The sequence below is a fragment of the Hipposideros armiger genome, unplaced genomic scaffold (genome assembly GCF_001890085.2).
Source record: "Hipposideros armiger isolate ML-2016 unplaced genomic scaffold, ASM189008v1 scaffold_146, whole genome shotgun sequence".
Classification (NCBI taxonomy): domain Eukaryota; kingdom Metazoa; phylum Chordata; class Mammalia; order Chiroptera; family Hipposideridae; genus Hipposideros; species Hipposideros armiger.
This window is the reverse complement of record NW_017731496.1, coordinates 820,585-848,369: the sequence shown is the minus strand read 5'-3', so window position 1 is coordinate 848,369 and position 27,785 is coordinate 820,585. Positions and strand designations below refer to the sequence as shown.

The 27,785-nt window shown below is 33.2% G+C and overlaps 1 protein-coding gene across 2 annotated transcripts in view; it reads right to left on the bottom strand.

Moving 5' to 3' along the window:
• Positions 1-27,785, bottom strand: part of NIPBL (NIPBL cohesin loading factor) — a 191,280-nt gene that overhangs the window by 37,314 nt on the left and 126,181 nt on the right. For both annotated transcript variants that reach the window (XM_019650739.1, XM_019650740.1), the window contains exons 11-27: positions 22,807-22,989; positions 17,902-18,099; positions 17,581-17,652; positions 17,407-17,496; positions 15,231-15,334; positions 14,402-14,488; positions 11,728-11,959; positions 10,789-10,940; positions 10,137-10,217; positions 9,389-9,489; positions 7,861-7,999; positions 6,227-6,309; positions 5,529-5,661; positions 4,517-4,660; positions 2,555-2,644; positions 1,337-1,551; positions 1,133-1,235 (exon numbers count right to left, since the gene is read on the bottom strand). In XM_019650739.1, coding sequence (XP_019506284.1) covers positions 1,133-1,235; positions 1,337-1,551; positions 2,555-2,644; positions 4,517-4,660; positions 5,529-5,661; positions 6,227-6,309; positions 7,861-7,999; positions 9,389-9,489; positions 10,137-10,217; positions 10,789-10,940; positions 11,728-11,959; positions 14,402-14,488; positions 15,231-15,334; positions 17,407-17,496; positions 17,581-17,652; positions 17,902-18,099; positions 22,807-22,989 — 2,207 coding nt within the window. The remainder of the gene's footprint in view (positions 1-1,132; positions 1,236-1,336; positions 1,552-2,554; positions 2,645-4,516; positions 4,661-5,528; positions 5,662-6,226; positions 6,310-7,860; positions 8,000-9,388; positions 9,490-10,136; positions 10,218-10,788; positions 10,941-11,727; positions 11,960-14,401; positions 14,489-15,230; positions 15,335-17,406; positions 17,497-17,580; positions 17,653-17,901; positions 18,100-22,806; positions 22,990-27,785) is intronic.

Genomic DNA, 27,785 nt, shown 5'->3' with positions numbered 1-27,785 from the left:
CCATCATTCTTGCCACTTTCTGAAGCAGTTCTGGAAGTCCTCTTTCATGTCTTTTTTTTTTTAAAGATTTTTTTTTTTAATTGGAGAATTCGGGGATGGGAACAGCGCTGGGGAATTGGGGGAAGGGGAACAGACAAGTTGCTGTCCTTTTGTTCTTCGGTCTAGTTGTGAAGGACGTTGCTTCACTGGCCCAAGTTGGCACCATCATTGCGCTCTTCCCGGGCAAGGCAGATCAGTTGCCGGCTTCTAGACGGCCGCTCACAGCAGCTGCTGGCTACACACGGTAGCCCACGGCAACTCACTGTAGCAGGGGCTGCAGCCTACACCATCACCGGCGACTCACAGCAGCCCAGCTCCAGGTCGAGCTGTTGTCCAGCATCTTAGCTGTAGAGGGCAGTGTCACTGGCCCTCATATGTGGGATCCGAACCGGGGCCCTCTGGCATCCCAAGCCAGCTCTTAACCAATGCACCACTCGGCTGGCCCTCTTTCATGTCTTTACTTCATCCTCCATCATGACAATGCTCCATGTCACACATCGCTTCTGGTATAGCAATTTCTGTCAAATAAAAACATTACGGTGTGTCCTCATCCACCTTATCACTCGATCTGACACCATGAGACTTGCAGCTCTTCCCCAAAGTCAAAATGGCAACAAAAGGTAAACGTTTTGAATGGATTCAGGACATCGAGGTAGCCACGACTGTGCCACTAAAGACTCTCACGAAAGAGGACTTTCAGAACTGCTTCGGAAAGTGGCAAGAACGATGGAATCAGTGTGTTTGAAGTGAGGGGGAGTATTTTGAGGAGGATTAATAGCAATGTGTCTTTTACTCTAATAACATTTTTTTAATTTAAACATTCACCAGATTTTGTGATCACATCTCATATACCATAAGTGTATATATTCACACAGATATGTATCCATTTATCTGTAAAACCAGAATGAATATTCTGGTAAAAAGCATGCAGAACAAAGGCATTTTAACAAACATGGAACATAGAAGCAAATGGTACTTTTATGATCTTTTAAAATATCTATTCTCTACAATGAACAGACATTATACACTACCCACAAATATCAAGAATTTGAAAAATCTGTATCATTGTATAAGGAATTCTGGTCCAGTTTACCTGTGTCAAATAAATATCAAAGCTCTGGGCAAACGGCCTCATAGAGGCCAAGTATCGAACAATCAAACAAGCATCCTCATAGTCCACAGTATCAGAGTTCATCCTGCAACAAAAAGTCATTAAATTGTAATTTTTTGTAACGTAGGTAAATAGATTTCAAAGAGATAACTGAAAAAGTAAAGATGTTTTCTCTCTGGATCTTACTTTAATGTGCTGAACTGGGAAGGCATGGTTTTAATAATGCTTCTAAGAAACTTTTTCCGGTTTTCAGCTCGGTGCATAATTTGACCAGTTGTCTCAACTTCCTTTGCGTGATGTGTTCCTTCAGATGATTCTTCATCTTTTTGTGATTTCATTGCTCTTTCTGTTTCCAGAGTTGTGTCACGGAACCACTGGGCTATATAGAATTTCCGAGAAAACTGTAAAGAAATTAGTTAAGATTTGAGTTTGATGAAATTAGTAACAATTTCCAACCCACTGATAAAATTAAACCACTTACAAATATTAAGGTTTACTTTAAAACAACTTCCATCAGATAAAGACAGATTTTAAGAGTGCTGGAATGTTTAGAATATCTGAATGATAGAAAACTTATTATTTTACTTTGCCCCATTAAAATGATGTCAAAAGATAATTTCATAAACACAATTGTATTAAATCTAGACTACTACTACTGACTATTAAGTCAGTATCACATGAGTCAGGAAAATTAGACAGATGATGGGTCAACTAGAAAAGTTTAGAACAAATGAATAAAAAGCTGAAGGTAGAAGGCTAGTTTTTTTTAAAAAATCTCACTTTACTTCTTAAGAACTACAGAGCCAATTATTGAAATATTTTAATGTTGAATCATATCTATAATCTATTCCTTTCAATACAGATTGAAAACCTGCAGGAGGTGGCTGAATAGTTTAGTTATCTCCAATCTCTTTAGACTGCATTTCCCACCTGTTAAAAAAAACATTTTAAAAGTACCCTAAAATATGTACTGTTCCCTAATACAGTTTATAAATTTTAACATATAACCTATTATACTAATGCAAAAAATTTAATTAAGGATTACATTAAAAATAATTGCTCATATAAAATTCCAGTCGTTTTTCTGTATGCTAATAGATGATATCATGTACCATTTGGGCCATGACCATTGTGATGACCAATGATCTAGCCTAGTCTCCTATCGAAAGATTTCCAAGTATTTTCCATGTCACACAATTTTAGTATATTGTAATATCTGTACCAGAATTTTATATAAGACACATCAATCCATAACCATTCTTTTCTGTTTAGATTATCAAGTATCCCTGTTTCAAAAATCAATATTCTAAACAACTTTCCTCTTCATGACATGTCCCAATTTTCCTTCAGACCCAATTTGAATAAACATGTGTTATCTCCAAAAAAGGAAGCAAAGGATCCTACCACTAGTGAGGGATCAGTCTCAGTATTTTCATCCAAGTAATCAAGCAATGCTTTTTGCAATTGCTGGATTTCATCTTCACCTCCTGACACCTATAAAATGAACAGAATACAAACAAAAAAATTACAAATGTACTTTAATAAATTATATAGTTATTATCTGAGGGATATAGTTACAAATCTGAGGGAAAAAACTGACAAATGATAAAAATGAAAAAATAACAACTAAAAGGAAGAAACAGAAGAATACTATTTTTGAAAAATATATTGATAGCTGAGGTTGACTTTTAGTTTTATGAACTACATGTCATCTTTGAAGGAACTCATAAGTAGCTGACATAAAAATTACCAGAACAATGTGTTAAATCTTAGATTAGAATAACCCAGGTTCTAGGAGAGTGGTGAAATGGATACATTCAGAAATTCATCATAGTGCTGTAAACTAGCGCACTGTAAACTTCCAAAAGCAATTTGGAAATATGTCCAGAGCCATAAAAATAATTACAAATGACCCTCACTCTCTAGTTTTACAGTGTACTATCTATCGTACATGGATAAGTGTGGCAAGTAAGAGGTTATAGGTAACTCTAAGAAATAATGAAAGTCACCTGGCACCTAGATCTTGGCTTCTAAATCACCACTTTCCAGTAAAAGGAACCAGCAGGACTTAGAGAAATGGCTGATTCCAGGGCTGAGGCAAGGAAAGTAAAAAATGAGTCTGAAACATCTTATTGTGCCACAAAGTAAGCAAGTCCTCAAAGAAAGCTAGGAACATATTAAAAAGATACAAAAGCCGGCTCAAAGCAGCTCTCACTGGTCAAACCAAGGAGAACTTGAGCATTAAAATAATGATAGCAACAAATTATAACCTATTAAAAAGAACAAAAATGGTAGTATTAACAGTAGGTACTGTTTTGCTTTTGATAGTTGTACTGTGGATCATTAAGTGAGAGTTCTTGTTTGTGGAAAATATTTACCAAGTAGTGGTTCTCAAACTTCAGTATTCATTTGTATGTTAAAACTACAGATTGCTGTAGTTTCTGATTCAATAGGCCCAGGAAGAGTTTTGAGAATTTGCATTTTAACAAGTGATATTAAATGTTGGTGCTACCTGTTTAGGGAATTACACTTTGAAATTCAGTGGTAATGGGGACATCGTATTTGCTCAAATAGTTTAGGAAAAAAAAAATGCATATACAGATATACATAAAAGTGTATTTTGAAAAAGAATGATAGAGCAAATGAAAGTTTTCAACAATTAAGGAATTTGGGTGAAAGGCTTATGGGAGCTCTTTGTACTAGTCTCATAACTTTTCTGTAAGTTTAAAATTATTTCAAAATACAAGTATAATAAAAAAAATTAGAGATATTTCTAATTGCCAGCATAGGTAAGGTTATAGACATTAAAAAAAGCAAAAAAAGAAAAAAATGAAAGCAGTGTATATGGCAGGATTAGAGATCCTTTACCTACCAATTTTCTTAATTAACTTTTAGTATTACTACCACCTCATCCATATTTAAAAAAAAAAAGTGCAGCAAGAAAAGTTTTTCTCCCTAATATAACAAAATGAAAAGAAGCCCTCCTCACCTTCCCTCAATATAAAAAAATATACAACATTCAAAGGTACAAAACAATTTGATTAGGTGAGAAAAATCATCACCTTAGTAAACTAAAGATTTACAAAAAACTTACGTTAAACCAAATAGAAAATAGGATCACAAATATATAACTTCATAGTTGTAAAAAGAAAGCAAACTAAGGATATATGTAAATCATTTAAATGTTGCTGTTAGACAATATTATTTACCCTAAGGTATTAACTTTCTCTGGGGGGCTTCTGAAAAGTCCACTTTTAGAAGTATAGATCTATTTTGAATCTACAAAATGAAATGCAACACTGACATAATACCTAAAAAAAGTACTTTATTATTTATCCCCATAATTTTAACTCTTTATCTCAATACCTGTTTTAAAATTCGTTCTATAGACCCTTGATCCATTTTGCTTGTAACGGCATCTTTCCTTAGTCGCGCAGCAACAGTTCCAAGGTAATCAAGAGATGCCACTCTTAAGGCCATTTCTGTTGACTTGTTGCTGAACTGATGAACCTAAAAATCAAAATAAAGCAAATTTTGGTTTAATTTAATCAATTTATAATATTATTTTAATAGCAATTTATCATATAAATTCCAAATCTATGTTGCATTATCTGATATATAAACTTTTTTTCTTTGTGATATTGTTCCATAAAAGTGATTGCCTTCTGAGTTTCTGGAATCTGAACATATTCATTTCAGAAAAATTATACAATAAAGCTCCCTAAGAACACAACCAATTTCTTTAAATGTAGGCTCAACTGTTTATCTGTAAAAAACAAAACAAAACGTGACACTACTAAGAATTTCTTAGGTTGGAATTCTGATGCTTATGAAACATTTAATCTTGGTTCCAGAATAGTATTCATATATTTTCGAGCTCACAGAAAGTAAGGTCCCAACAGCTTTGTAACAATTTGTATTGCACAAGTCCAAATGTAGCTTTAAAAACAACAGAAATCACAATATTTCTTTGCATTTCTCTACTGTATTACACGAGGACTAAAAAGTCATGATTTTAGAAATAATCTTAAAGATGACAAAGAGTTCACATTAATTTCATGCTTTGAAATGAATTAACTACAATAACTTATGACTCAGTGTTGAGATGCTTTTAACTAATAATATAAGACTTCCAAACCAAAATATGTTTTTAAAGCAGCTATCTTATGTAATGAAATGAAAGCACCAAAAGTCACAACATTTCAGTTTTCTACAAGGTACTGACAATATTGTGTACAATTATGAACATGCAAAAATAGAGATGCAATGGTCGTATTTCCTTACACATTTTTAAAGAATTCATCATCTGTGAATCAGAGTACATCCTCATTATGTTGTCTTCTAGTAATCTAATAATCTTTAAATGCTATACTCTTACCAACAGTCTCCCTAACAAACTAAGGAGTAGTTCAGCAGCTGGCCATTCAGGCTTATTGACTGTTGAAAGAAGGTCTTGAACAAAATTTTCAAATAGTGGTCTGTAATCTTCTTCACCTTGCTTACTACCACATCTGTTCAAAGATAAATAATAAAAAGGCTGTGAATTTAGGTGACATGTCCACCAATGTGACTGAAATTTTGCCATGTTTTCTCTTCTCTATATCTAATAACAAGTTATTGAATACATGAAATAAAATACAGATAAAAATAAATTATTTCTCAAACTTCGTTTTTTCCATTTATTGACTAATATTAACATTACTTACTGGCAAGTATAACATGTTTTTTAAAATGACCACTGTGTTTTTATCTCTATGAGATTACCATAAATTTTTATGAAGGCTGAGTAACCTCTCTCCACAAACTTTCCTATTCAATTAGAATGCACCAAAATTTACTGAAGAAAAATTACAGAATTTCAATCTAGTACTCTAACTTTTAGAGTCCAACCTATAAGCAAGTTCACAAAATTTTAGATTTCTAATATTCCAATACCTCATTTTAAAGATCAGGAAATCAAGGGCCAAGGAGACATATTCAAGATTCAGATTATGGCAGAAAATTGGATAAATCTTTAATGTAAAATAAACTATATACTGGGGAAAATAAAAATCAGGCTATGTTAACTATACTCACTTTTTAAGGAAGATGGAAAGGAAGTTTTGGGCTGTTCGCATGGCTGTTTCATAAGAGTTGGTAATGACAACATCTTGGTCAACCTTGATTGAGAGAAATGAATTTATACAGATATAAGAAATAACCAGCAAACAAAATAATTAAGTTGCTAATACTATGTTATTACTGAATAGAAGTAATAGATTTAAATACTAAAATGCTTAATTATTTTATATATATAGAGAAAAGCTACAATTAGCATACTAAACATATTTCAATGTTTTATAAAAACTAAATAAAAATACTGAGAGATCATATGAATTTATTAAAATATGTAAAGAGTGATAAATGTGGTTAACAAATGCAGTATAAGTAGCTGTTTATCATGATCTAGGTCAGAACAAAAAATTGATTAAAAATATAAAAACAACTTAAAAAAGAAACATCACCAACTCAAAGTTTGTAATGAAACACTGAAACATAATACAAAAGAAAATTCAACTGTTTCAATAGAAATTTAAAGGCTAGGATACAAATAGTCAATTCAAAGTTGTGGAAACCCAAAGGTGAATAAATATATGAAAAATCTCATTAGTAACCAGGAAAATGCAAAGTAAAACATGGTATCATTTCACAGTGACCAGACTAGGTAAAATAAATAAGAATATAAATTAGCACATCACTTTGCTGAGTAAAATAACAAGTTCCAGTAAAGTTATATGTACACTATGATTTAATATTCTACTTCTAAGTATATGTAGAGAAACTCTTGCTTTAAGTTGTGATATAGTTATATGATGTGTTTAACCCAACTCAAAAAGAGTATGGTGTTTAGTTTTATCTACAGAAACAATGTTGAGTGAAAAAATTAGCTGTGAATATGTCATTATATCATTTACGTAAATTAAAAAAAAAATTCTGTATCAAATTTATGCAGATAAGTAAATAAATGAAAGGAGTAAATATTCTCATGATGCCTCGTCACCAACAGCAATGAAGGGGAGATTGGAGAAAAAACAATGGGGTTAGGATAGGGGAGAAACAACAGGGATCTCAACTTTTTCAATATGCAATTTTTACTCAATTATATATGATTACACACACACATATATACCTGGCTATAACAGAATAAAGAAATAAAATTATTCCTGTTTCTTTTGAACTTTTTTGAAGTAATACTATACTATAAAACTTGGAAAAATTATAAGCATTAGTAGGTAAAAGCTACAAAACCAAATCATAGCTACACATTACTCAGAAGTGAGGGCATAAACTCATTTGCTGCATGAATTAATTACAATTATGTTATACATTAATGCAGATATTACATGTTATAATTGTAATATTCACTTTCACATTCTTTATCTCACTTGAGTCTTAAACTTGGTATGGTAGACTTGTTAGGTACTATCATCCCCATTTCACAGCTGAAGAAACAAACTTAGATTTAAATTTGTATGTTTCATGACAGGTAGACAGATATTAACAGAACCAGAATGCAAGTCTCCTAAAACCTAGGTTAGTGGTCTACAAAGACCCTCAAGCCCAGCCATGAAGCCCTAAATAAGAACTTCGGTTTTATCAGAATGGCAGAGGATATATGTGCTTTTTCCTATGGAAGTATACAGTTATAAAACTTACAAAAGATTCCTTACCTTTTTATTTGAGTCCTCGTCTGAATTAGAGTCCTTCTCTGATGATGGTAAGTGTACTACACACTGAATTAGTTGTAAAACCAGTGCTGTAACCATCTGAATATACATAGGCTCTCCATCCATATCACTACTGTTTAACCTTTAATGGAGAAGAAAACGTTTAAACCATACAAAGCATAAAGTGAATTTCATTTTTCAAGTAATTTATCATCTGAAAGTTTCAGGATGCTTTCTTTACCAATATTTCTAGGCATTATTTTTATTTAGTGCTTATAATAGCATCATGTCTAATTATTTTTATAAATTAGAAAAATATCAACTAAATCCCTATGTATATTTAATTAAAACAGTCAAAGAAAAATGCAATATTTAATACAAATTTCTATACTCTATATGCACTGCAGGTAAACAATCTGTAATAAATAATATAAAATGTTTCTCATAATGGTTTTTTAAATGAGAAAAGTCTTCAAGATTTCCAAATGCCCATGCATTCTGGTGTTCATTTTCTTATTAAAATCTGCTACATAGTTCATTTTCTTATTAAAATCAGCTCTTGATCATCTGTGCTAGCTCAATGAGATAGAATATGAAAACTCAAATTCTAAACTTTTTGTTCTAAAGATATTATAAAAACACAGCAATTCTTTTATATGCTGATAGCCTTTCTTCAGGCTTACTAGATAACAGATGTTTATCAATACACAATTAGTCCAAAAAATAAAGATAAAAACAATTATTTTACAGAAGACAGTCTTGAAAGCAATGTAATTCTATATACCAGATTAACATATTCAATCACACAGGAATATTATAATGATAATTATGATAATGATGATGATTACCTACAACAACAAAGACAATAATGCTGACCACAGTAGTGAACAATACTCCTTTCTCTGTGAATTGTGATTTAAGAGCACTTAAAATCTTCATGTCTACTCTCTATACTACTGTTAAGAGTAATCTTTTAGCTTTTAAAAATAGTATTTAATGACTTCTCACTGTATAAAGCATTAAGTCCAAGTTCCTTAGTATGGCTTATACAATGCCTGAACTGCCTCTGACTCTTTCGAGCCAATTTCATATTGTTCTACTCATAAACCAGTGGTTCTTAACCAGGGATAGTTTTACTCCTCAGGGGACATCTGGAGAAAATTCTGACTGTCACTCATTGAAAGAGGGGTGCTGCTTTTGGCATCTAATAGGTAGAGATCAGGGATGCTGCTAAACATGTTACAATGTACAGGGCAGCCCTGCACAACAAAGTGTTATATGGCCAAAAACGTCAATAGCTCTAAGACTGAAAAGCCTTGCCTTAGATCTTTACACTTGAGAATCACTGAACTTCTTCAAGTCTCCTAAATGTGCACTGTTATTTCACACATCTAAGCTATTCTTCATGCTGTTCTGCCTGAACTGCCTCTTTCATTTGACCATTAAAGTAAAAAATAAGAAGAAATGATGAATATATAATGGCCACCATACAATGGAGTTCTTCATTATACTTGGTCTTTGCTATAATTACCTGAAGTTCCTTAAACTCCTCTTGCTGGTTGGTAATCTTGCAAGTGAAGTGAAAATTTCTTCCAAAATTAACTGTCTATGCTTTTCATACCTTGAGAATACCTGTTTAATAATTAAAAGATTCCAAAATAAGTGTGTTACAATTATTTGAAAACAAAACAAAAATGATACTATAACATGTGATAAAAAATATAATCTGCCAATTAGAATGAAAATATTTTCAACATCTTCAAAAATGACTGAAATAATTTACTCGACTTTTCTATCATTAATTATAACACAATATTCTTATAGGAGTCAGAGTATACTACAGTAAAACCCTGGTTTGCGAGTAACGTGGTTTGCACGTTCCGCAAGACGAGCAAACATTTCTAATACATTTTAACGTGGTAAATGAGTGATGTCTTGCAATATGAGTAGTTTGTTTCCAGAATGAATTATGCTCGCAAACCAAGGTATTACTGTAATTTCTTTTAAAGGAATATGGTATCTTGGATATGGAAAGTAAGACAAGATACAAATTTTAAACAATTCTGATTTTATTGTAAATATTATAGAATTACTAACTGAAATATTTAAGTATTTAGAAGAGTTTAAAATCTAAGGCACACTAAAATTAAAATAGTCCTTATATCGAAATAACTCTATGGAAACCATGAATCTACATTAATTTTTGCAGGTTTAAATTAAACGATATCAATATTTTTTTTTTGGAGAGAGAACTAAAAATACAAATTGATTATACTTACTGCAGTGACTAACTTAATGGCACACAACTGTAGTTCACTGACGTTTTCTACAAAAAATGGTGTTATTCCCATTGATGATACCTGCATACACACACACAAAGAGTAATCAGTACACATCTCTAGCTGATTTCAGTAACATTCCACCTTACTAAATTCTAAAACATACACAATTATTGGAAACACTAAGCGGGCATTTACTTTCCCCTCATCAATCAGTATCTAGTTCTTTCTCTTCTCCCTTTATCCTCAAGTATACTAGCACATATCTTCCTTCATAGCTGCCATTCTTCTAACCTCCACCTTTTGGATTGACAAATGCCAAGAAATATTATAAAAACAAACAAACAAAAAAACCCATTTCTGCCATTCTGGATGAAAATATCCAGACATATTTTAAAAGAAAAGAAATTCTTTCAAAGAATCTAGAGTCTAGAATTTATACTACATTCATTCACCTGAATATGCACAAAATGTTTCTTTTTAAGATTTCACTGAAATTTATTTCTTGAATTTAGATATAACATACTCTGAATGGAAAAAAATAACACAGTGCTGGTATTATTGAGTGAGCAAGGTTATATCAAAATCAATCAGACCCTCTATTCATAAATCACTGGTCTACAAATATACAAAATGTTTCAAAAGAACTTACCTGAAGAATTGTTGTGTCTGTAAGAAGTTGTATCTCTAGCAATTCTGATAAGCTGCTAACAATGTCACAAACTTTATTATAAAGCATTACTATTACTCTCTGCTTATGGGTAGAACATTTTGCCCGTTTTGCCTTTGAACTTAATAAGCCTCCTAAAAAAAAAAAAAAAAAAAAAGGAACATATAAACTTGTAACAAACAGTAATAAAACTGTTTTCTGAATTAAGAGAACACATGTTTTTATTTCTACATAAAAATACAACTCAGTAAATAAAGCTGGTTATTTATTAAGAGAGAAAATTACTCTCTAGGCATATTTAGTCAAGGTAAACATACTTGTAACAGTTAATGTATGGCACATTTAAGTGGCTGTTAAATTCTTATATGTAAAACATCACTTCATCTTTATTTCTATTTATTTTTATTGGAGCAGGATACTAAGATTATATTAACCTTAAATTTATTTGCAATTACTAAACAATAGGTAACTAAATGTAGATTACTCATGAATCAAGTTTGTCCTTCTCTCTTCTACCATGTACATGTTAAATATTTCACTGCTCATTTTTAAAGGTTACAAATAACAGAAAGAATATATATTCTGAATGAATCCATTCTGTAGGTAACTAATATTTGGGGCAAACTTAAGGGATAGTAAATAGAACCAGAAGTTAATATTATCTGGGATTTTCTCTGACCAGTAGAAATTACTTTATTATATGTTAATAGATGCTAAAGAAACAAATGAACAAGTTCTAGGTTAACTAAAGTTCTATATTCTAGTCAAATCAAAGCCAGTGTTTTTTACAATCTATGTAATCTAATAATTTTGATGCTATTTTAAGTCATTGCATTATGAGACATCCAACATGGTAAAATTATGTAACAGGTAATTTTGATATTGTAATCAAAAGCTATCAGTACAAAAGGGCAAACTAACCTCCATGAGGATCTAATCTGTAAACAGGATCATACTGAGGATAAAGTGTATTCTGCAAATGAAATTTAGTGTACTGTATAACTCTTTCAATTACATCCTCAATATATACAGCTTTTGGCATGTTTGGGGATGTCATAATGTTGATAGTTGTAAGACAGGCATCTGCTGATTTTGTAACTCTCTCCATAATAAGGTCTCTCCATAACCTTTCTTCTTCTTCAGTATCGTTATTCTATAAAACAGCACATTGTTAATGAAGTACATTTATAGGTTAAAATATAAAAAACTAAATTATGATATATTTGATTTTCACAGGTGAAAAACATGGTAAGAGTTCTGATGTGTACATTCTTTACAAAACATTAGGAATGAAGTACAAATACTGATATTACTTTAAGTAAGATACTTGTTTCAATGCTCTCAAACATAATACACCCTATTTCCTAATTTCACCACTAGATGACACTCCAGTGACAAAGTTATAGTTACCTTTATCTTCTGTGTACTTTATCTAAATCTAAGATTTTAGCTAAAGACTATAATTATATACATCCAAATAATTTTGTATTAGGGGTATAAACATTATGATAGTCAAAAAACTATAAATTCTGCTCATTATTGTGAGAACAAAGCAAAAATTAACAACAAAAGATAGAGCCTTATTTAAAACTAGTAAAATGTTACTGATTTAATCAATCCTAATACATATTTTTCAACAGCAATGTATTTTTGAAACCGAGATTAAAAAGCAATGATTATACAGATTGCTGAAAACATATTTTCTAAAATGGGTAATTCAACAACTGACTGAAGACTGCATTTTAATTTACACACGGGCAGCTTGCATTACAATTATGAAGGGCGCTTTTAATATTACTTATAAAGTAAAAACCCCATACCACATCCTTAGTTATGAAATATCAACTTTATATTCTAGAAATACCTTCATATGTATGCTATTCAAAGCTTATACACAGGGAAAAGGAATAAATAAAAGCATATTATATATAAAGCAGAGAGGGGCTTTCTAATCACTAATCCCTAAAAATTTGAATTGCATTTTTCTAAATCTCTAGCCTTGTTTTATTTTATGTTTAGATACCTACTAAAAAAAATAAGGTAAAGTAGCTTTTCTTTGATATTAAAATTGCTGTTTGGGGGCCGGCTGAGTGGCTCAGTTGGTTAAGAGCTCGCTCTAGAGTTTGAGCTCTGAGCAACAGCAGTTCAAGTCCAGCCCGAGCTGAGCAGCCGCTGAGCTACCAACAGGTAGCAGGATGGCTCAGCTAAAAAAAAAATAATAATAAAAAAAATAAAATAAAATTGCTGTTTGGAAGAGTCAGTTGAGGAGGTTCATCCTCTAGGCCAAATGTTAAAGACTATCTCCAACACATTAAATAGCACCAAGGTTTTCATGAATGAAAATAATTTCATTAAGATGGAATCAGCTAGCTCTCTAGAACTCTATAATAGATTCTTGACGATATTTATCACAATTTCTTGCCAAAGTATATTTTAAATAAAACTTGTAAACACAGAGCATACTGCCACTATAGGTTTGTCTAAGCCTTTTGTTTCTATGATAGAGGGGGCACTGGAAAAACATGGGTATACTTAATAAGCCACTGAAATACCACCTGAAATTATGTTTTTTACAGTTTTTATTCCATGTAGAGCACTTAGCAAACCTGTGGCTTCTGCAAACATCAGAACATTTCTCCTGAGATAAAATCCAGCGCATATACGAAATATACATAGCATATCCATATATATGAGAACGAAAGTATCTATATCAAAAGTGTTAATAATTGTTTTTGCTGGATGGGAATGTGGACCTTCCAGTGTTTTAAAACTTTTTTACAATAAATATACTATTTTTAAAATCAGGCTTTTAAAAATAAAAATTCATTAACTCAAAACTTTCTCAAATTTTTATCTCTTGTATTATATACCTATAAGCGTTAGCGTTTGTACTCATTAATGATAGAGATATCAAGATCAATTTGAGTGCACACGATTTTGAATGTCTGCTACAATGCTAGGAAGGCAGATCACAGGCCATTTAATCAGTTCATAACCTTTACACCATGTTGCTACTGCTTTTGATATAAACATACTAAAATTTAACAAAGGTTCCAGTTGACATTTATTGAGACCTCTCAATATTCCAGACATTGTTAAGCACTTTGTATGAATTCCCTGACTTAATTAATCCTTTCAATAACCACTTGAGCTATGTGTAAAAATGGCATAAGAATATTTATTAATAGGAATTAATATTCCTAATAACATTAGGAAATCAGCTTAAGATTTCTAACTATTTTTCCAGGGAACATCAAGAAAAAGAATAATTACCTGCTATCATTTCATAAATGAAAGGATGTTTTAAACACACTCAAATACACAAGAAAGAGAATAATGTAAGATTAAAGAATACTTTAAATGAATTTACATGTCATTATTCTTACTTTATGTCAAAGTTGTGAGTTGATAATGTGTAAAATTAATTTTGAATTGCTAAGTATAATTCTAACAGCAATGCTAATGAATGTAACTAGTAAGTGGTAACAAGGTCAAATTGAAATTTGGAATTTTTCCTACAAATCAAAGTTCCTTACAAAAAATTGTATCTAACAACAATAAGGATAAAATTAAACAACACTGATCTTAAACTTACATGATTTAACAAAGTAGAAAGCTTTGACCCATCTTGAATATTCTTCTCCAAGATATTTAGGACTTTCACAGTTTTGTCAGTGGAAAGCTAAAATAGCAACATAAATTCTTTTATTAATTCTTTTACTATTCTTGAAGGACAAATCATTATCTTTACAGTACAGATTAGGAAACTAGAGTAGATAATTTTGTGCAAGAGGGAGCCTGTTAGAAGAGGAGGAGGAGATGATTCTTCTTGAAATTGTATTTGCATAGCAATCATGCAGTAGTTTAGGGGGTAAATGGTGGCTCATAAAGATTATGGGAAGCAATCCCTTGATGTTGTCATTATTGTTTGAAGTTATTATCAATGAAAAAAAAATCTGCTATTCCGTTAATGCAGTGAGACTACTGAGCAACAGAGAGCTTATAGGAAAGACAACTCAACAAGTTATCATTAAGCCTAAAGCAATGAGCCTATGTATTTAATGTGTTCAAACCATAGCTTTACTCTTTCACCACTGTAAATGACTAAAGCAAACGTCAAAGAAAAATTCAGTTTATTTCTGCATTGAAATAATCTAAATATTTGCGACAATGAAAAAATTAAAAAGTGAAAAATTCCAGGTCCATGCCGCTTTCAATGCAATATGATTATCTTTAGAATAATTTGCAGAATATTTCTTTGATTCAAGTTTTTTTAAAAAGAAATAATTCAGTCAGACTCTTAGAAGCAACCATGAATTTTCTTTGCATTATTACTTGATGTAAACTTTGCAATTTACCTTGAACACTTTAATTTCAAACATTAGATATTAAGTAAATTCATAAATTTTACTTTAGTGAGATACCTTATCCATTATACCCATTGCTTTAATTTTAGCAGATTCACTGCCCAGTTCATTAAGCTGATGTTTTCCTAAGAGCAGTTCCTGAGGAATTTCATCATCATCACCTGAAAACAAACACCAACAGTTTAGAGAAAAGAAACAGCTCACAATAGTGAGCTTACCTTTTAAATCAAATTTCTGGACACACAAACACATGTAAACAAGCTAAACAAACAACAACCCAAGAGGCCTCTGTGAATCTCACGCAAACCCTGAAGGAAAGAGGACAGTGATTCAAGTTAGAGTTCTGACTGACTAAGATGGGAAGAGGATAGAGATATCTTGACTACTTTAGATATACCGTGGATCCTCCTCAATCGGTTCTCTGCCCTACGAGGCTGACCTGTATGAGCTACAAGAGTCTTCCACACCTTCTGGCTTCTGCTTGGGTTTAACCAGTGAGGTGCCCTGTCCCACGATCAAAGAGGAGAGAGGTCAGGATACTTATATCGCTGACTCCTTCCTTATAAGGCCTCCTCAGGCTGCCTATGTCCTCAGACCAAAAGGTTACTGCTTTTGTCAGGGCAGCCCACTTCACCACTTCCGCCCCCCCCCGCCCCCGCAATACTGAGTGAGTTCTGATAAGTTCTCTTTATCCATGTTCCTTTGGGTGTAGAGATGGTAACACTTCCATGCCTGTTGACCCTGGTTTCAGGCGCTATTCTGCCCCTACTTCTGTAATTGGTCTCTTTGTAAGTACTCCTCCTCAAATTTTCCTAATTTGAAAGTTCCATTTGCCTTCCTGTTGGGATCTTAAATGACACAGAAGACAGTTTCTCAGCACAGAATTAGAAAGTTTTAGAAATGATGAAACTGATACTCCAAATAGTGGGGAAACACATTAATGAAAGCTAAGTAACCCTCACAAAACAAGTACTTTCAAAATAATGACTAATATATACCACCTTTTAAGGCATTTTCAAACAGATATATCAAAATTATTATATGCCATATGGTTTTTGTATAAATTAGGTACTAGTGTTTGTACCAGCTGAAGGTGGCGTAAAATTGTTGAGATCTAAACACTGTAAGTATTTTTATAAACCTAATATTTTATATTTATAGATACAATCTTTACATATTATTTTTAAAGTAATATGAATATTACATTAATTCTATTGTATCATAATTGGTTTACTATTTTATTTTCCATATTAGCTTATGTATTATAGCAGGTATTTGAATAACTTCATTTAATTCAACATCGTTTCATTATAATATTTATGAGAAAAAAAAATTGATTCCCAGCAGGTTCCACTGGCTGTGTAGAGTTTGCATGTTCTCCCCGTATCTGTGTGGGTTTTCTCCAGGTACTAGGGCTTCCTCCCACATCTCAAAGACGTGCCTGTTAGGTTAACTGGCATGTCTAAAATGTACCAGTCTGAGTGAGTGTGGGTATGTGTGAGTGCGCCCTGTAACAGAAGGGTATCTTGTCCAGGGTTGGTCCTGCCTTGAGCCCTGAGCTGCTGGGATAGGCTCCGGCCACCCATGACTCCCAACTAAAATAAGCAGGTTGAAAAATAATTATCTTTCATTTTTCTTAAATGTATGTATAGCTCACATTTATTTCAATGTTAAATATTAGAAGTGTTTTGGGTCTTTATTTAGAAATTTGGTGATTATTTTATGACCAGAAATATGCCATAGGATTTTAACTCTTGTTTCTATCAACTATAGGTCGTTGTTTCTGAAGTTGTAGTTTTCAGGACTTCTTTAAGTGAGGACTTACTGTAGTTAAAGCCAGGGCCTCTGCGGTATTTATCATTGCATCTCTAGCACTTAACATACTATTGATAAACAGGAAGTATTCAATCAATATTGGCTTTTAGAATAAGTGACTAGATGGATGGGTGCCTATTTCTGCTCATATTAGTACCCTCCTTATGCAGGGCCTATTCAATGCTTGTCTGCACAAAGACTTCCTTAATTACTCTAACCTGTGGTAGTTGCACTCTCAGGATTCTTTTTAAAACTTGATTTTTATACTAAAGTTTTCAGTTTCTTGCTAACATAGATTTGACTCCACAACTAGATTTTAAATTTCTTGTGAGCACAGACCATGCCTTTTTATCCACTAGAGTAACTGGTAGAAAGCTAGACACATACTTTAAGTAAATATATTTTTAAATGACTTTACCAAATGCAGTAAAATCCATATCTTCTAAATTATCCAAAATATTCTCTATTGAGGCTGTGAATCTCTTAAAAGTTGAAGAATCCATCATTTCTGCAACAGAGGGGAAAAAAACATATTATTTCACGTTGAAAGTGGAAGTTGAAGAACATGAATAAAGACAAACTAAAATGTTACCTTCAGGTGTTAGTTTTGGTTCATAAGCTTTCCTCTTCTTCTGTTTTTCTTTTTTCTTCATTTTCCTAGCAACTAAAATGAACAAGAAGAAATACTGAAATGCATGTATGACAACTTTTATTTGTGTTTATAGTTTCTTCCTAAACATTAATTAAATACTTAAACAATAATCACTGCCAATCCAGACTAAATATATACTTGGGTCTTGATTAAAAATTAGGAGTTGTTAATTAACTCATAAAAATATGAAATATTCTTCCAAGTTAAGGCCCTAAATTTAAATTGGCTTATGTAAGAAATCCGTTGACACTGATGAATTACCCTCACTAAGGCTGGGAGGAGGAGAATAATCTTCCATGTCAGAATCTGATGGGCTTCGGTTTCGATAACGACCACCACCCGAACTCCTTCTTCCTTCATGAGAATGGCCACTTCTCCTATGATCCCCAGAGCTTCTTCTGTCACGCTCTTCATATTCCCAAGCTTTATCATCATCTTTTTTATGTCGTTTCCTAGAGGCTAGAAGCAAATCCCCATGACAAATAATTTACCTCATTTAAAAAGACTATTAAAACTTTTACTTAACAAATGAACCAAATGGGGAGAAAAAAAATCTACATTGTATGGGACTAGGAAATTCTGAGTCATTCTGTTTAACCAGAAATATAAATACTGGGAGTGCCAAAAAAATGTACACACACGACTTGTATTCATCTTTTGTTATCGGTATATATTGAGTATTACAATTTAATACTGTTTTTTCCTTTCTTAAAATGTGTATACATTTTTTTCGGCACCCTCTGTACAGTACAGAAATGATATCACTCATTTTAGCATTACCTATCTAGAGTTAAAGATTTTTCATAATTTGGTTTGCTAATAAATATAGATATGAATGTTTTGAGAATTAAACCACACTGCTCATTTCAAAGAGGTATTCAGTGTCAGTAAAGATTATATCTAAACTTTAGGATTAACTAAAGCATGTAAAACAATCTTTACCTAGGATTAGATTAAAAACAAACACCTTAAAGCATGTGGACTATTGATGGGGGTAGGGTTTGGAGGCAAAGTAAACTTTCAAGAAAGTGTTATAGAATATGAGTAACCGCGTATATGATCAATTAACAGTCAAGTTAAGCCTACAACTTTGCTATAAATTCAATAGACTCTGATAACCTAACATCACAAGCCTACAGAGATAGGATAAAACCATATAGTTGTAAAAACTCATATATCATATATTGAATTCAGTTCTCCAAAAACACGCTTGCTGAAACCCAAGAGGAAAAGCTTTTAAGCTTATGCATGCTACGTAAGCATATTTATGTATGTTACCTTGAATCCTTTCCCCTTTCTTCCAGAGGTCTAAGCATTCTGCTAACATCACCAGTACTGACAGAAGCCTTTAGGCAGGACTAGCAAACAGATTTCATCTGACACATCAACTCTGATCAACTGGTAATAGCTGCCTAGAGCATTGAGAATCATTCTGAGCCTTGAGACAAAGTACCATATTTCAGCAAGGAAGACTGATTAGCAATGTCTGTCCATTGAGAGCTGGAGGGCAGTATAAATATGACAAATATTTATCATACCTGCTCTAGGGTGTAACCCCACCAAGTTAAAACCAGGATAGAGAACTGATGTGTCCTACTTGGGATCATATCCTGGTTGTTATTGTGATCACTTGTTGCTGACAATGACATACTTTCTAGCCAGGTGATCTAAATGTGACTCCCATGCTTTCTTGTGTCTGTCTGGCTTCTATTCTGATACTTTAATTACGATCAAAACCCAAATACAAATCTTATTCTTGAGTCTCCTGCCTGGCTTAGGTTTAAAGATGCCAACCTTTGGCCCATGCACTCTATGCTTGTGCTGGTGTCCTTCTGTATGGATAATCAGTGTGTCTATACCCTGGCTAATCCCACTCTTACAAGCTGCCCCAGCTATTCCTAATCAAGAATCTAGTTTAGTTTTTTTCCGGATCCTTCTGTCCAATCTACAGACAGTATGACAAAAAAAGATAACTTTGTTTCCTCTTTTTTGTGGTCATATAGGCTTGGCAGAGCAAGGCAATTCATTAAAAAGGACAAACGTAAATGGATATAGTTAAATGTTCAATGATTTTCTTCATAATTAGGCATAAATTTGACTATAAAATATATGAGGGAGAATTTCCCCCCTTTTATGATTAGGGTATACCCTAGTATATTCTTTTAGTGAGGGGCTGCCTTATATAAATGTAAGTAGGTATGTAGGCGTGCGTGCGTGCGTGCGTGCGAGAGAGAGAGAGAGAGAGAGAGAGANGAGAGAGAGAGAGAGAGAGAGAGAGAGAGAGAGAGAGAGAGAGAGAGAGAGAGAGAGAGGGAGAGAGGGAGAGAGAGAGAGAGAAACAGGTCATTATGGAGAGTATTCACTAAGTGTTTTTTCAAGCAAGTACTGAAATACCTAAATATGAAATTCTGAAATACCTCATACTACTAAACATGAGGAACGACAACTAGCAAGTAAACTTGTTCAGAAAGTAGTATTCTATGACCTCAATTATAACCTACTTAATATTTTTGAATTTTAATTATTTCATAAGAATTCCATATCAAGCATTCAATTCTACAAGTGAAAATGCTTGAAAAATCTTACAATTGTTAGCAAGTACATACAATAAATATATAGGTGGTAATTTTTTTAGGCTTTGGAGATTTTTGTTTCAAATTCATTCAACTTTAGGCTAAATATGGGAAATTAAAAATCAGGATGAAAATGGAATGGAAATTAGAAAACAAACAAACCCAACTTCTATGCTACATTGTGTGCTGCAATAAGGCTATCAGGATCCCTCTTCATTACGACTAGCTTGTTCTTTCTGTTTCTCTCATTACCCTGGAAGTAGGGTAGGTGCTCAACAGAGAGGTACATAAAGTAGGACTTGGGTGTTTCCCACTATCCCTTTCCAGATTTCACCTATATCTTTCTTTAGCTTCTTGTATATCTCCCCTCCTCCTTCTCTAGACCTTCTATTTGGGCTACGGCTATCTAAATCTTTCAAAATTACCCCTCAATCCTTCCTTCTCTCCTTCAACTAAACTATTTCCTTAGTTTTAGATTTTTGGGAGACCAATTTGATTAAACTGCAGTAAAACTTTAGGTTTCAAAAAGTCTCTCTCAAAACAGCCTGAGCTTGTTACTTATGTTCCAGACAATACTTTTATATCTTGTATTGTAGTATATTTTTACCACATTGCTTTTCTTGTGGCATAATGACAGTTTGGTTGTCTGTCAACTATCAACTGGCATTCTTTCATCAATCAAATCAGTAGCCCCAGAGTTGACTTTTCCTATATTACTTGTACAGAAATAAACCAAGAAAAACAGGAAGCTAATTTGAGGTCTCTTGAAAAACCCAGAGAAACTCAAACTCCTCTTTTTCCTAGCCGGGGTTGAAGCTCAGGTACTCTAATCTTAGACTTCAGTATACTTGGGCATAGATATAATGGGTTCCATGGCTTTAACACGAAACTATGCGTTTCCATAAGATGAGACACTAGCTTTCATAATAGAAAGCAAGGAAAAGAATAGAGGCTGTGCTGATGACAAGCAAGGCATTTGTGGCTCTCTCCCCTATTTTATACTTCATGGGCACTTCTGATTATGCTGCCCTTTCTACTTAACTGAGGTACCTTCAGAATTCTCATCAGCTTAGCAATGCAGGCAGCCACTCTCACTTAAGGAGATGAAGTGTGATTTGAAATAAACCTGCAATTAAAAACTTCTCCTTCTAAACTATTCCCTTTAGAAATGAATGATATATTTGGGGGAGGGAGGAAAAATGAAAGAGAGACATGTATATAAAGGGGAGTGAGTTTCTGGGCCACCAGGTCTCCTTTCTCCTTTTCCCGAGCATATGTTCCCATATGACCAAAATGTTTGATTGTAATAAAAAAGTAGTAACTTCACCCACTGAAATATACTGCATGTAAATACATCTCATGATAATACAAATTATAACAATTATACATATAATTAAATGTCAGATTAACTTTGCTATATATTTTATTTCAACTTTAAAACTTTGTTCATATTTGTTCAGTATTCATAGTCTACTGCTCATAGCTCAAGAGCTCACAATTTTAAGACGATCAGGGTAAATGAACATTGATTAAAAACTTTGGAGAAGGTGAAGGGCTTCCATCAGCAATATACATTTAAAAATGGCAGCATGCATCTGTCCTTCCTGTCCTTGCTTGTCACACCTCAATCTATGGACACTAGGTGGAAAAGGTAGAACACACTGGTGGTCTTCCCACTTCTTTTGGTCATAATGACTAAGTCAGTTGGCACACAAGTGAAGATCTCCCATAGTCTGTTTCCACTGAATGCCGTTTAAGTCAAACAAGGTTGCTGACCCCTCTTGGCTAGGCTCAATTCTCTTGCTCCAGAAGAAGGAAGATAGGGATAAAAGAGAAGAACGTTTTCAGTGGACCAGTAGGAAGACAGGCGAGGAATAGCAAGTCTAGTGCAAAGACAGGTGATCACAGTGTTGTAGAGAGGTAGCTGTGTAGTGAAGAAGCCAGCTCTGGAAAACAGTGAAACAAGGGAGGAATTCCAGGACACAGCTGGGCAAAAAGGAGAAGCCAGGTCCAAACCACACAGATAATCGGCAATGTGGCTAATCCATTCATAATTTAGTGATAGTATGGTTTTAAATATTTTTTCACCTGGCTATCTCCTACGTGTCCTTCAAGACTCAAATCAAGTGTCACCTCTTCCAGTAAGCATTTCCTGAACACCCAATATGACTTTTGATGCCAATCCAATGTGTTTCCAGAGCACCCTGGATTTATTATTATCACTGTACTTTTCTCAATGTATTACAATTGTTTACATTTCCCCCCCATTAAAATGAAAACTCTTCAAAGACAGGGGCCACATCTTATTTGTATTTTTATTCTCAGTGCTCAGCATTAGTAGGAGCTCAATAATGTTTGCTAAATACATACAGACACATACGAGTGTTATTTGATGCTAACTGTAGATTAAAAATTTTTTTCTTGGTGCCAACTGATCTCATCTTTCACATATTTTTTAAGTATAAAGAAAAAAAACTTGCTATATTATTAAGAATTAAGATCACTGTACTCTTACTAACCCAAAAAATTATAAATGAGACAAACACATCAATCTTTTTAATTTAAAGTAATAATAAAATTATGTGATACTTACATTCAAAAGCTTCTTCACTATCATTATCTTCATCTGAACTGATTTCAGCATATTTTGGCTTTTCATTAACTGTGCTACGCTTGCGTTTATTCATTTTCACACGTTCACAAAGTGGCATGGTAGATTCAATTTCTGCCAGGAGTTCAGGGGGTAATTCTTTTAACACTGATTGATCTATACTACCTATTAATGAAAGGTGAGAAAAAAATTTCAATCTGAAGATAAAAAGGAAATTTTAACTAAATTAGCACAATGAAAATATATAAATATTTATATAAATCACCTTTGTATTTTACTAAACCATATTTTACTAAAACATTCATATTTACAACCAGAAGTCATAACACTAAACTGATAATGTCTTTATACACATATTACGTAACAAATTTAAAAATATGATAATGGGCATTACATTGTAAATTTTTGATAAAATGCCTTCATCTGCCTGCACTGACTAAAAGCTTTCTGAAACTAGAGACCCACTGGTATTATCAAGTATTATTTGTAGTAGGAAGTACATCTCACATTCTTGGTAGCACCCAAATTTGTGTTATAGAGGTCTGAAGTAATGCTATCCCTCAGAACAAATGAGAAGAATTGGAGGACACTTATCAAGTCCTTTTCGTCCTCTATGATCTTGGTGGTTGTGTACGGTGGCTCAAACAAGAGTTTTGTATGCTTTTACATATCAAAGTCTATTTGAGAGGCATGATAATGCCTTTAGCATTATGGAGAATTTACCCAAACAGATAAATCAATACATGCATTTAACTGAAAATAACAGAAATATGAAAGGCAGGATAAATAGAACAAAAATACTTAAAATATAAATGTCTATAATTGAAAAAGTAAATTCAAGCCTGCTGTAAGTGCATATTTCCCCATGAAAGAGTAAAGGCAGGATGAAAATATATCAACATAATACAAAAACTATTAACATAATATTACCTAATCCTACACACATATACAAAACATACAAACAGTTGTTATGACGAAATAAATTATTAACATCCTCTTGAGAGCTAAAAAATAAAGAAGTAGCAAAAGCTATTTTTCAGGATAATTTGTCTTTATGATTACTGAAGATGACAATTTTAACTAACTTACTTACCCATGTAAATCTTTAAATGGAAGTATAAAAATGATATCTTACCTGATAAATTTTAGGAATTGGGAGCATAGAGTATCATTCTGGTTTATAGCAGGAAATACTAGTAACTATAATCAACATTAACACTATAGTATTCAAATTATTAATATTGCTTAGGTAAAGAATCATGAGAAAAATAAATGGGTATTGATTAAGACAATTTTAAAGCCTCAAATATATACAATACTAATAATTTTAGAATATAAAACAATTTATCTCAATGGAAGAATAATTGTTCTTCATGCTTCATGAAACTTTTATTCAATATCATGGAGGAGTTATTTCAGTAACTTTTAGTCTTCCAGCCTTTTAAGGACATGCATAGCAACAATTTTACCCAACAAAGATGTAATAATTGTGACTGTAATAGTCCAAAAATTCCACTGCTGAGAATCCTGACATGCTAATGTTGCGTTTAACCTATCTGTAATTTTCAAATCATGTGACATTTCTTTGTACTAGCTTTCTTAATTTAACTGTATTTTATCAGTAAGGTCCACTTTTTAGAATATTGGCAGAGGTAAAAAAAAAATCAACTTTAGCTTTGGATTGTCGGTATCTTCAGTTTCAAGGTAAACACACAATGTATCCCATTTAAAAGTCCTTAATGGTTTGACTGCCTATAATTATGTGGTTTTCTGATAGAAGGATCACGTCTTCTAGTATCTATCTTTCCCTTTCGATGTGACCTATAATATTAAGTATACAAGTATGATAAAAAAATATGGTGAATGTTGAAATTAAAAAGTTTATTACAGTAAAAGACACATTGCCATTAATCCCCCTCAAAACATAGCCCCCCTAGCTTCAAACACACTTATCCATTGTTCTTGCTGTTTCCTGAAGCAGTTCTGGAAGTCCTTTTTTGTGAGTGTCTTTCATTTTTTAAAGATTTTTTTAATTGGGAAATTGGGTGGGAACAGCGCTAGGGAATTGGGGGAAGGGGAACAGACAAGTTGCTGTCCTTTTGTTCTTCAGTCTAGCTGTGGAGTACGTCGCTTCACTAGCCCATGTTGGTATTATCATTGCGTTCTTCCCGGGTGAGGCAGATCAGTTGCCGGCCATTGGACGGCTGCTCACGGCAGCTCCCGCCGGCTGCCGGCCACTCACGGTAGCTTATAGCAGCCCAATGCAGCCTACGTTGTCGCCAGCAACTCACGGCAGCCCAGCTCCAGGTTGAGCTGTTGTTCACCATCTTAGCTGTAGAGGGTCCTGGCCCACGTGGGATCTGAACCCCGGCAGCCCTGATGCTCAGAGCTCACGCTCTCAAGACAACTCTTTTTTTTTTTTTTCTTCCCAAGACAACTCTTAACCAATGAGCCACTCGGACAGCCCTGTGAGTGTCTTTAGTTGTGCTATTGTGGCTGCCTCGATGTCTGAATCGTTTCAAAACATTTTACTGTCATGGTCATTGTGACTTTGGGGAAGAGCCAGAAGTCGCACAGTGCCAGATCCAGTGAATAAGGTGGGTGAGTATACACCATAATGTTTTTATTTGACAGAAATTGCTATACCAGAAGCAATGTGTGACACGTAGCATTGTCACGATGGAGAATGAAGTAAAGACACAAAAGAGGACTTCTAGAACTGCTTCAGAAAGTGGCAAGAACTATGGGATAAGTGTGTTCGAAGCGAGGGGGAGTATTTTGAGGGGGATTAATGGCAATGTGTCTTCTACTGTAATAATTTTTTTAATGTAAACATTCACTGTATCTTTTGATCACACCTTGGAGATATACACAGATGGTCAATAAATGCTTTCTGATTACCTAATTCTGTGGTTCAGTTTCTTATGTTCAATTACAAATATACTTCCTGTAGTTTCTGAATTGCTATATTTTACAGACAAATGAAGACATGTCCAAAGATTTTTTTAAATGGAAATTCTTTTTTGTACTTGAAACATTATAATCTTTTTGGTTTATAAATATGGATAACCCAAAGTATTTGGCCTTTAGTTCATCATGAGAATTTCTTAAAAACAGATTTACCTAATGATTATGTTCTGCTTAAATTCCCATTCACAAAGACATACTGACTTGATACTAATATTGCAGAATTAAAATTATCCAGCAGATAAATGTACAATCGATAATCAATGGTTAAGATACGTATAGGTACTTGCACTCTCTTTACAGAAGTTTATTATATCCCCAGAGCAAGGACTCTGCTCTTCTTTCGCTCTTAAAAATATTCCTCATAATAGCCAATTTCCTCACAGAAAATTTATGCCTTCTATTCGAAAAGTAGGCATCAAACTTTATTCAGTTTATTAATTGCAGATTACCATTTCTTATTCCCTAAATTAAAAAGAATAGTATCAGATTTAAGAGCTATACTATTCTGTAGATTATTTTAACCTCTGTACAATGCTGAAAGTTACAGCAACATAATTCAAGGACCAAATATTTCATTTCTGATGATGCTCTCACTTAAAAAAATCCAGCAATGGTTAATGTCTCTCAATGTACTGTCTATTCCACAGGTTTATGCATTTTCTGAATTAATAACATCCCTTCTTCCTTTTTATAAAAAACTTCATAAATTGACTCAGCCATTTCCCTTGATTACAAAGATAAGAAATAAAATGTTTACCTTTCCTATACTCACAGTAAAGATCTTTAATACATCATCAAAGATCAGATAACTGACTCAGTTTCAATAGAAATGAATAAACAGCAAGTACTTCAAATGATTCCTATAACATAGTTACACTCTTTACCCTGAATTAGGAAATAATCCTTTCAATGAAAACATTATGTCTCACTATTGCTTAATACATAGATGATTTCAGAGATTGTTGTTGTTCGCTGAGCTATTCTTAAAAACTTCAGACTGCTAGTACTTTATGATTGTCTTTCTCACTTCATTTCTCCCATCCCAACTATTTTATTCTTTAAATCAGATGTTTGAATTCGTTACTGGCTTGAGGGATAATGCCATTTAGTCAAAATTTTGTGAGGTACCACTCTTTCAGCTTTTGTAGATATGTGTATATTTCATGAGAAATGTGAGCCTCAATTTTCTAAGACTAATAAGGCTAAAGAATACATTTAATTCTAAATGTGCTTGCTATATTTTAGCAATCATGGATTTCTAGTATAAATCACTCATACAGCACATTTATAAGATTAAAACTATAAGTCATCAAAAGACTTAAAAGTCCCAAAAGTCACTGGTTTGATAATAATGTGTTTTGTTTGTTTTTTAAATAGGAAAACAACCCTGAGATTAAAATAAACCACCTGAGTTAATGAACTGTTTAGAACCAAAGCTTCAATGGAAACCAGTTGCATTCAGAAATAAAGCAGGAAACTCTCATAAACCCCAATTTTATGAGCCATAAAAAAAAATCCTAGGCTGGCATAATGTCACTCCGTGACAATTCTTTCAATAACCTACCCATATTACAGAGTAGCAGCAAATGAATCTTTAATTTCAACAGGGACAAAAAGAAAAAAATTCAGTAGTGGAGGTTGTCAATCTGCCCCTCTTGTGACCATAACTGTGTTAATATGGTTTGAAGATACATATTTGTTTGTGCAAATGGTTCCTAAATGCAAGCCAATTTCTTTATTTGAAGTTACGACACGAAGAGCATCCAGGAGTATAAACTGTTTGACACAGCCCTGAAAAAGGGTAACATTTGGGAGGCAGACATAAAAGGAGGCAACTTGAAGAGAAACTGAAAAATGTGAGGTTCAGCTGTGAGAATAGGACATTGAAAGTTCCTTCAAAAGATACCACAAGGTTACCTAACCCGATGGCAGAATTAGGGGTAAAGAAGATGGTGATTGAACTAGGGACCCAAATCCACAGTGAATGTAAG